The sequence below is a fragment of the Bacillus rossius genome (assembly GCF_032445375.1).
Source record: "Bacillus rossius redtenbacheri isolate Brsri chromosome 4 unlocalized genomic scaffold, Brsri_v3 Brsri_v3_scf4_1, whole genome shotgun sequence".
Classification (NCBI taxonomy): domain Eukaryota; kingdom Metazoa; phylum Arthropoda; class Insecta; order Phasmatodea; family Bacillidae; genus Bacillus; species Bacillus rossius.
This window is the reverse complement of record NW_026962010.1, coordinates 9,391,477-9,403,072: the sequence shown is the minus strand read 5'-3', so window position 1 is coordinate 9,403,072 and position 11,596 is coordinate 9,391,477. Positions and strand designations below refer to the sequence as shown.

The following is an 11,596-nucleotide window of genomic DNA, read 5'->3' as shown; positions in this document are numbered from 1 at the left end:
CCGGCTGGGCGAGGGGCGCTCTCCGAAAACGGGATACGGTACTGGCGGTGCGGAGCACGGGCTTAACGGCCATGGTCGGTACGACGTCAAAATGTCCAAATAAAACACACACAGCTATATATATATACACACACATATTTATATGGGTGTGTGTGAATATGTATATGTAGGTATATATATACACATACATATACATACACACATTAATACACACACATACACACTTAACACATACATTTAATAAAATCAGGCAAAAATTACGAATGAAATTTTTTTTGACTTGCTCTATGTCCTTCATTATTTTAAATATTGCCCAAGTTTCAAAGTTTCTTCCTTCACGAACAAAGCCGTCGAAATTAGCAGATATTGCTTGTGCTTCGAACATTTTTACTCCATGTACCCGCATTTGCACCATGGAGGTGCACTACTCGCAGATTGCCTAGAAACGCGTGTGAAGTGTGAGTGCACGTTATTTTCAAGTTACCTTGGTTTGGCAACGTTGTAGTGAAACAGGTGTAATGGTTTATTGTTGTGACAAGTGTATTGGGCAATTGGCATGTAACCTTTAAAGGGATTTGGAAATCAATATTATTTCAAAACCCATGTCTTTAACCGAAGTAGTTAGGATATTTCTAGTATTTTATATGTGAGGTAGGTTTACAAGTTATTCATATGCAAGAGAATTTATGTTGGAAGTTCATCTTTGTTATTGGACATAGTGATGGAATGGCACGTTTCCCCGTTCTTATTCAAATGTTATGGCAGAACATTTTTTATCACAGTTTAGTGCAGTATGTATAGCGTTTGATGATTTGTGTGAACTTGTACATTGTATTGTTTAAACATCTTTGTTCCTCTAATTGCCTTCCAAAGCAAAAAGGTGTTGCAGAAAAATGTTTTTTTTTTTTTGCGAAAGAATCAAAGTATAATCACATTTTCTAAGTTTAGCTCTGTTGTAGAATGTAAATGGTGTACGTGATTTTTTTTTTCCACTGAGCATTGATAAAATGTATGAATAACATTTGGTTTATATGTTAGCAAAATTTTCTTCAGGCATGTATGCAAGTAATTATTAATTTTGGTATATAGTGGACTTGTAGTTTGGCAATGTAGCATATAAATGTGGAAACTACATGTAAATTGTAAGGTAATTGTCTGGTGCCAGAGCACCACTCTAAAATTAGAGGGAGTTACCTGAAAAAATTTTTTATTCAGTTTCTTGATTTATTTCTAACGATTATAGTGAAGCACATTCAGCTATTCAGATTTATGTTTGCCTGTGCGGTAGTTGAACTTGCCACCATGCTGGAGTCCCGGTAAACTTTGAATACTACTTTTACAGCTACACGTTAAAAAAAATGCTATTTTTGGTTATTGGTCGGTGTAGAATTTTTGTAAATATTACCTGTAATATAATATTGTGACATAAAATTGTATTTTCTTCAATAGTGTAGCAGAGAAACTTTTCAACAAGCAATATTCAGATCCTGGGTTCACTCTACCAACTGTTTACTTGATATTAGCTGCAAATTTATCCTGTTGTTCTCCAGAGATCCTTAGCAATATTGCGTAGCCTAGGAATCTGTTTTCTACGCTAATCTTTTTTCTACCCTAATCTGTTTTCTACATTAATCTTTTTTCTAGGTACCCTAATCTCTTTTCTACTCCAATCTTTTTTCTACCCTAATCTTTTTTCTAAACTATTCTTTTTTCTACCCTAATCTGTTTTTACCCTAATCTGTTTTTACCCTAACCTGTTTCCATCCGGTATTTGTTCCGTATCACGTATCCATGTTTATTATTGATACTGATGGCATTGCATTGATCGTGTTATATGTGGTTTCTAATTTAGTACGTTGAAAGATCCTGAACATAACAAAAATATTACAATACAAACAATGTCATTTTCGGAGTTTTATTTGATCTGATGATACAATCATAGTTCATTGTTTCATCACATCTATTTTGATATTCTTCAATATTCTTCAAAATTAGGTAATTTGAAATGTAAATGAGATATCATATTGAAAACAGTCTCGGCTACTATTTAAACACAAAACAAATTTGTGGCACTATTTACACTAAGATAAAATTTACAATAATTTTACACAATCCCTTAATGCCATTAAAAGTTTACCTGGACTTGAGCATTGTGTCGGCTGAGTTACCGCACAGGCGAATGTAAAATTGTTAATTACATGTGAAGTTCTTGAAAATATCTGAATGTGCCTCATCATGGTCATTAAAAATAAAACCAGGAATTGAATAATTCCATTTTTGGAGGGTTTTTTTTTAGAGTGCTAACCCTAAATCTTGACATCTTCTGTGAATTATGTACTTTTGCAGGATGTTTTTCCTGCCATAAAAAGAGATGCACAAGTATCTAAATATTTTGTTAGCCCACAGACAAACTGATTGGCACAATGGCATTAACAGAGGTGGAAGATTTAATGTCCAGGCCTTTGGTTTCATGGGTAAGCAAAAATTGTTTTCTTAAAAACCTTGAATTAAAATTTTTTTGTTGTCTGTTTCTTGGTATCGGGCATATTTTTGTTTTTGTTTGCAGTTCTGCTCATGCTTGGATAGCTCGGACACAGTGACTGATTACGAAGACCTTGCTGATGGGGTGCTGATTTATAAAGTGCTTTTGCAAATGTACGTAATGTGTATTTTTTTACTGGTTAAACATCATATGATATTTTTTTGTGTTGGCATTGTAAATGAACAAGCTGTGGTAATGGTTTATAGTGATCCTGAGCCGGTTCACCATGGAGTCGTACCTAGCCTGGGAAACACCCTGGTCAGGATACGAAACATGGACATCATCATCAGGAACATTAAGACACTCTATGAGGTGGGTGCAAGTGTAGTGTAACTGCAACTGAGATTCGAGGTGAGTTGTCAGTTTAGGATTTTGCTAATGAAGACTGACATTTCAATATTAATATTGATACTTACTTAATGTTATTCAGCATCTCTGATGTGTAAGGGTTCATTTACAATAGTCCGAACCTGTGGGCAGTCAGCGTCCTTATTCTAATGTGAATGACGTCACATTGTCGCATGGAAAACAGCCCTGTCTACAGTTGCGTTGTCAGATGTCCGAATCACGGTCCGAAAGTTCTGATTTCTAAAGTAGTCACCGGAGCGCAGCTAATGCATAGCGCCAAAATAAATGCTTTTTGGTTGTTTTGTGTTCACTATTTTCATGTTTTATAAATGTGTTCATTGCTAACTTTTCAATATGTACTTACCTTGTGAAATTTGTGATTGTTCAGCAATATTTATTTTTATTCTGTAAAGCAAAAGTAAATGCTAATGTTCGTCATTTTCTGTTTACCTTTTGAAATGGAAACAACAAATGTCACATGTGTTCATTATTCTATCCTACCAAAGAACACAGATTGGAATAAAAAGTTCACATTGACCAATGTATTCGGACCAGGGAGATTCGGACCATCGCCCATTGAAATTGTAAACGGACCTTAATATACAATATCAATTTATAATGAATCATGTCATTAACAATTACAAAATACACTTTCAGTTATACTGACTAAACACAACTCGTTGGTAATTATTCTTTATCACGTAGCCATGTTTCTTACTTTTGAAATGTAAAAGTACTGTGTAATATTTAGTTTTTGTGGTTGTACAGTTTGTTTGTATATATGTATATATTTGTATTTGTATTAATTGACTTGTTCTATATTCCGGAGTCCTTTACTCCATATGGGATCTACAGAACAAAAATTAAATAAATAAATAAACTAATATATCCAAAATATTTTGACGAACTAAATGAAAGCAGCAAGCAGCATAACATCATGTACCACAGGATCAGTGTATACAGGATCAAGCCATTAGGATCAAGGATACGTGATAACAAAAGTTTTACCAACTGGTGTTGTGTCCAAATATTTAGCAATATTATAAAATGGGTTTTTGTAGTAGCCACTTATGTGTGAATTTGTTATTATTTTTTTTAAAAGAAAATCAATGGCAATATTTTTATTTGACAAAATAATAAATTATTTATACCCCTATTTCAGAATGACTTTAGGCATGTTTATTTAGTCTGTAGAACAGCATTTTAAGAGAAACATTTCTGATAATGTACTATCATTCTGCTTTTGCTCTGCTACACTTTATACACATATTATTTCATAATGAGACAATTTCAAGCTCAGCTGTTGTCCCATTTAGATATAATTCTTTCTCAAACTAAGGAGATAAGGTTTAATTAATTTGTTAAGTTTTCCCATTAAAAAGGATAGGATTATAAATAAATTACCATAGTTTTTCTTGTAATGTGTATTTATCTTAACTGAAATTTACTTCTCTAATTTGATATTTAAAGATAGGAAATTTTTCCAGTATACTATTTGTTTTAAGTTTGTATCATTCAACTTTTTTGTTAAACTAGGAAAGGGTGCTTACAATGCCAATATGTGTTCTCAAGACAGTCCTGTTTAGGAGGGGTGCCAAAGAGTGCACTGTGCAGAAAGTTAGCATGTTGATATGTATAAAAAAATATTTTAAATTTTAAATTTGTAACAGTTGAGCTTTGATTGATTGCATTATTCAGCTGTTGAAACAGAAAATTACTGTACGTTATGTGATTGTGATGTAAGTTACATTGGTTTTAACCATTCACAACATTATGTCTGACCTTTTTAAGTAGCAGAAAATATGTATTAAAAAGATCAAGATATCATTTGAAAGAGGAATTTTTTTTAATAAATTTAGTATAGGAAGAATTTGGTCAAACATTTTCATGATTGTGTTTGAAATAGTGTTCTTCCTTTTTCCCTTTTCTTTTGATTGATAAATCGATCCAAGTTGGAAAGAGTCAAATCACTCACCTCCCATGAGAGGGAAATGTCAGATGAAAATTTGGGGGGGGGGGGGGAGTGGTAGGTAATGTTGCGGGGATTGCTGTGAGCTGGTGGATTTTCTCGAGGCACTCCCGTTTTTTCCTCCCCCCTTTCTTCCCACGCAGTCCGTCAATGCTACGTTTTAATCTCCTCTCAGTGTTTTTATTGACGCTGATCACTTCAAAACATAGGGTTCGATGGTACCCTTCCGTTTTATTTATTTTTTGAGTTAAAATTATTTATTATAACTTAATTTCAGAGTTTAAGGTACAGTTTTGTTGGTCATACCTGCAACTGTGATAATGAGTAATAAATCGTTTGATTTTTTTTTTTTTTGTTCTCTCACACGAGAAAGAATGACCGTCACTCCGTCTCCATTCACTCGTCTGACGTGCTGGCTCCCGATGACGGGTCACGGTCCTGGGCTGGATCGGGTCCAGGACCGGGTGTGAAGTTGCTGGAGGCAGGTTGGCACTGCTGCGGCTGGAGCAGGGCCCCGCGGGGGGCGGGCGGTTGCAGGAGGAGTTCTGCCAGGTGGTGCTGGCGCTGCCCGACTCGGTGCGCCTGGGGCAGGTCCCCACGAGCAGGGCGGGCATCGAGGACATGCAGCTGCTGCTGCTGCTGCTGCTGGGCTGCGCCGTGCAGTCGCCCAGCAAGGAGCTCTTCATCGAGCGCATCAAGCAGATGAGCGTGGACGACCAGCACGCCATCGTCGAGTGCATCAAGCAGGTGGGGTTCTTATAATAAAAAATAATTTTTTAAAAGGAATATAGATGGTTTTGAACTGCAACCTCGTTTGTCAACATTCCACCGATATTTACATACAGCATACTTGTATGTCACTTTGAGAAAAATGGATTGAATGAAATAATTTTAAAGAGTTTACTTTGATTGTAAACATGTATGAACAGTTAATGTTTAATATTTAGTAAATATAGTAATTTAAAAGTGTTTTTTTGACTGCCCTGTAAAATTAACATTTTTGACATACGAGGTTGCAGTTCAACACCTTCAATATCTTAAATTTTTTTTAAATTAAAGGTCTAATTCCACTTTATTAACAAAAGTTTGGTCATTAATGTTTCTTGCGATCTACAGGAACAAAGAAATTAATATACAATCAAGATCTTATCATTTTAAATTATCTGAATAAGTTTTAAATCATGTACCCAGTTTAATACCCCAAAATTAAAATTGTTAAATAGTTAGAAGTAGCTTGGCTTATGGGTTGTAGCCGTGTCCTTGGCGATAAATTTGCTGACGTTTCGGTCGACACTGCAGGTAACTGCTCCCTGATGATGGCGACTGCAATGTCAACCAAAACGTCGGTGAATTTATCGCCAAGGACACTGCTACAACCCAGAAGCCAAGCTACTTCAGACAATGGCCATGAAAGCCTGCGAAAATTATTAAATAGTTAGTTCCTATTCTGTGGGAAATTCTCGAATGTACTGTAAATCCCCATTCTGAGGTAACACCCATTCTATGGAGAATCCTCCTCCTGTGGGGAAATACCCTTTCTGTGGTTAAGTCTCAATCAGATGTACAGATTTGCTGGACTTCAGTTTTGTGATGTTATAAATTTTATGATTGGTGGAAAGTGGGATGTTGTATGGCTTTTATTTGAACATTGTGAAAACCAAAATAACTAACGTAATTAAAAAAAAATACCTGTTTTATACCCAAAAACCAGGTTATTGGTTTTTTTTTTCAACCTGGTTTTTTCCCAGTCCACCTGATGCTTTTAGGTGAGAGGCTCGTGATCAAATCCATAATTTGTATGTTCCCAGTTGATATAACTGGTAAATGTTCTCCACTGCTCATCTGTAGCAAACTACACAGAGTTTGTTTGGTATTTTCATTATAATCTAAAATAAATTTCTCTTGTTTATTAAACTTTCTCAACGGACTAATTGAAATTTAGCATTAAAAATAAATAACAGAAAATAAAACCGTTGTGTTCATCAAATATTGTGACTGCAAATGAGTGTTTGCTATCACTAAATATTCTGTTCACTATTTTTAATTTTTGTAGTTAAGTTATAATAATTTGGTTCTTCTCTTTTGAAATCAACAGTGAATTGAAATTGATTAATTTGAACTGCCAGCATTCCGATAGTCATCACTCTTGTTTTGTGAGATGTAGGTAGTAACTAATCAGTTTTGTTATTACAGTCCATATTTACAATATACTTAAGTGGTCTGTAGCTCACTGTAATCACAATCGTGAGGCACTATATCGGGTTGCAATTAGTACAGTGGTGTGATGTAAACAGGACATGATAAGATTGTCATAATCATCTTCATAACCAACTGTCTTTGTGTTCTTAGGTATTTTGCTTGCAAGGGGAATTTAAGTGTTTCGTCCTTTTTTGCCACTACGCTACCTAATGGTGGGTTGTGGGGGTTGTTTGGTCTGGCTTGTTGGACCAGAACAAGTTGTATTTAGCAGGAAAGCTTAGAGGCACCCTTTTAGTGCAGAATATTGCTTTGTTAGTAACTATGTATTATAGTCTGTCTTATGCTTAGATTGCATTTTTTGCACTCACTGTTGCCATATTAATGCTATGTGACTTGCTAACATTAAAACAACTATTTTTATACCATTGATGATTACAATTTTTTTTAAATTTTACTATTTATTAATTTTCTAAGATCAGAAAGAGTGCTAATAGCAGATATTGTGTGTTGGAAAGAGAGTAAATTCCCATTTAAACACACACAGAAAACTAAGGATGAAACAGACTATAGGCTGGCGCATAGATGGGGTGGTTGCAGTGTTTGTGACCAGGGTGCAGGTATCAGCTTGTGTTGCTCAGCCTGATTTCTGGAGGTGGCAGAGATATCTATTAAGCTATACAGAAATAATGGAATTGGAGTTGAACTTCTTGTTGATATTCAGGTCATTGAAGATGAATTGAGGTGTGGACAGTGAAATAGAGAAGCCACAGAATTCATTGGCGGGCAGAATGACAGTACTCTAAGAAAACCCACTGTTTTTATTTCCCTGCTGACAAGAGTGTGCTATAAAATTCATATCATGTTTACTGCTTTATGAACCTTTGTGGGACATTGGTGGCACTAGTAAAAATGACGTGCTTGTGTTGTTTTTTGGGCAGGTGACGGACCAACAGGAAATAGTGCTGACTCAAGAGGTGTCCGAACTCCTGCAACCGGACCTCATGCTGAAGCACATTCGCCGACTTGTTCGCGAGCGAGACAAATACCTGCAGGTACTGCTGTCAGAGTGTCTTGGTTGACACCCCCTGTGTCACACCACCACAAGTCAGACACCCGTCTGGGAACAGCCTTAAACACTCCACGTTTCAAATTATTATTTTGTGCGCTGCTCCAATAAACGAGTGCCCCAAAATTCTTAAGTAAATTATTCAAAGACCTTTTGGAAAAGGAAGAGAACAGAGTAATAGTATTTAAAACGAAAAACACGTAATTACTTGCAATGCCAACAACTTTAATGGGACTACTTGCGCATGAACATGGCAGGCAATTTAATTGAAAACTAAATCTCAAAAAGATTACAATAATGCCTATAACCTTTTGCCCTATAGTGCTACAGAGGCTTTTAATAGAGCCACGTTTTAGTATATACCAATAAATAAATACTGTAATAAAATCAAACATTGATGACAAGCAGCTCCAAATATATGTATATATATATATATATATGTATATATATATATATATATATATATATATATATATATATATATATATATATATATATATATATATGTATATAAATAATGAATTACAATTCTTTTTAAATAAAAGTTAATAAAAATAAATGTCACTCTAAAATGTCTTAACTACATTTGGGTGATTTTTAATGTACGACGCTTCGCGGCAAGCATGATACAAGGTTCGTTAAAAATGGGTACCACGATGGAATATACACTCGAAGTTGTGGGCAGGGTCTTTTGGCAGAAGTTATTTTTCGGATTATTCACTCTTATTTTGGCAAAGTCCAAATCAACGCCCCGGGGTTACAGGGGCAAAAGTTCGGAGCCGGAATCACTTACTTGGATGAACAATGTACGTCGAATCACACCCCGGACCTCCTGGCCCGGAGTTTAGCGGGCTGTTATTTAGCAGAGGTGCTAAATGCTTCATATTATTTCTGCATTCAACGGAAAATGTAGCGTGAATTCTTCTTCTTGGCAGCACCCGTGACAACGTAAGTATTCCCCAATGCTCAATACACGTCAGCTGATTTTATTTAAAAAGTATTCGCGAGCTTGGCCCGGCCCAATACCACGAGCCATCATCGCGCCCGTTACGCCCGAAGCGCACACGCGCCACACGGCGATCAGCTCACGACTCCCGCACAGCTCATTCTGTCCTCCTTGACGTATTTCCCCCATCACCTTATAGCCTTGGAACAGTCCATTTGCATGCTCACAGCGGGGAAGCGTCGCACACAGTATTTTAATTAAAAGTCCAAAGCGTTATTATTAAATATTAAGAAACTAAACCATTAACGTAAAAAATAACATAATATAAAAACATATTTAAAAATAAGATTTACAAAACTTATAACAAACCAATACTTTCTTTTAAAAAAAGGAAAGGGGCAAATATTAAAACTAAAATTACGTAATAGCCATAATTCAAAATTACTTAAAATAAAAATAAAATCAAGTGGCCATGCCGCCTATAGCCACAAATCTCCCCGGCCAAAAAAGGAATCTAAAAATTGTAACTAAAATACATAATCTTACAGCTACCTAAGTTCCACATAAGTCTTGAACACTTAAAGCAACATATAATAAGGCAAGTATGAAAATTAGAGTTCGAAAGGAGAGTATTAGAAATAGTCTCAAAAGTCTCAAGGCACATTTAATATGCTTCACAAGATAGAACAACACGTAATTAGAACACACTCGTGGAACAGGTACAACTATGGTAAACTTAAATCAGTAAACTAAATAGAAATTTAATAAAATTTTCCAAAACTTACATACTCATTTCCTTTTACCACAAAATTTCTTAAGATGCGTAATATGTGCTTTTCGCACTCTTAACTTATTTCCTACTTCTTCAAGCAACGCTGTTGCTGGACCTAGAAATTTCTTAATAATAAACGGCCCCCCATATGGACTTTGCAACTTAGCGGCATGGAATTTGGCTTTGTTGCTCTGCCAAAATTGACGGCATACTACTTCTTGACCCACAGTGAAAGGATTGGGTAGCCGGTCTTTGTCATATTGAGACTTCATTTTAAGCCTCACTTTATCCAAATTTGCAGCAACTTGCTCCCACAGCTGCTCTAATTTTCGGGGGCTGTGTATAATCAAATTATCGGATTCCAACCCCCAAATATTTAACAATGGATGGCATAACTCGCGTCCTAAAAATACATGCCCGGGGGTAACTCCTGTGGCACCATGCCTGGTCGTATTAAAAGCCAAGTTTAAAAAAGGTAAATATGTATCCCACTTGCGTTGATCGCGTCGGTGAAAAATGGTTAGGGCAACTTTAACGTTTTTGTTTACTCTTTCTACCAAGTTCGGGTTTGGGAAATATGGAGTAGTATTAATATGCTTTATGCCTCATCTTAAACACATACGATTAAAGGTTTCACTATTAAAGTAACTAGCATTATCCGAAATTAGTTGCTCTGGGGCCCCGAATAAACTCCACACTTTTTCCACCAAATTCTTCACCACTTGAGCACTTTTTATATCGCGCATGGCCAAAAATATGCAAAATTTACTGAAACCATCTACTAGAATAAGTAAGCAATTATTCCCTTTCATAGACCTGGGTAAGGGACCAAAAACGTCAATAAACGCCCTTTCCATGGTCGAGTAATTTTCTCCACAGAGTATTTTCCCACTTTAGTGTTACGTGGCTGTTTGGCCAACTGGCAAAGTTCGCATTGTCTCACATACTGCTCCACGTCAGACCGCATCCCAGGCCAATAAAATTTGGCCGAAATTTTTTCAAAAGTCTTTTCAATACCCCCATGAGCCCCTACTACTGAGTCATGAAAATATCTAATGACCATATTAATTAATCCTCTCGGCACATATACTAACCTTTTTCCATTTTTTACGAAATACACTTTATCTTTAATTATCTGAAAATCTTGAAATTTAGGTTCATGAATACCCGCTCGGATCTCCCTAATTTCCGGGTCCTTGCTTTGCCATTCCTTCAAATCTACAAAACATTCGGGAAATTCGCCCAACACGTTACAAACTACCAAATCCTCAGCTTCACTACTCGCATCTAAATCATCCACCTCACTATATTCTTTCTCAGCCTCAAAATCTTGAGGGTCATACATTCTGGATAACGCGTCGGCAACAACATTTTCACTACCTTTTACGTGTCTGATTTGGAACTTAAAACGGGTTAGGCGCATTATCCACCGCCCTATTTTCCCTAATTGGCGGGGGTGGGAAAATAACCATGTGAGCACCTGGTTGTCGGTACAAAGCTCGAACTCGGCATGTTCCAAAAAACTTTCAAAACGTTCTACAGCGAAAATACAGGCCAAAGCCTCTTTCTCATAAACGCTTTATTTACGTTCATGCCGATTAAGGGTACGACTGACGTACATCACCGGTTGCAACCCTTTAGGACCTTCCTGTAATAACACCCCGCCCAAAGCTAAACTAGACGCATCCACCTGCACAATAAATTTTTTGTCAAAGTCTGGCAACGAGAGTATTGGTGGTTCCGAAAGGGCTTTC

At 36.3% G+C, this 11,596-nt stretch overlaps 1 protein-coding gene across 1 annotated transcript in view; it reads left to right on the top strand.

Moving 5' to 3' along the window:
• The first annotated feature begins 423 nt into the window (after positions 1–423).
• Positions 424–11,596, top strand: part of LOC134541639 (protein Daple) — a 93,323-nt gene continuing 82,150 nt past the window's right edge. Inside the window, exons 1-6 of the mRNA XM_063385215.1 lie at positions 424–651; positions 2,347–2,474; positions 2,567–2,655; positions 2,749–2,854; positions 5,397–5,606; positions 7,997–8,110. Of these exons, the coding sequence (XP_063241285.1) occupies positions 2,424–2,474; positions 2,567–2,655; positions 2,749–2,854; positions 5,397–5,606; positions 7,997–8,110 (570 nt within the window). The 5' untranslated portion in view covers positions 424–651; positions 2,347–2,423. The remainder of the gene's footprint in view (positions 652–2,346; positions 2,475–2,566; positions 2,656–2,748; positions 2,855–5,396; positions 5,607–7,996; positions 8,111–11,596) is intronic.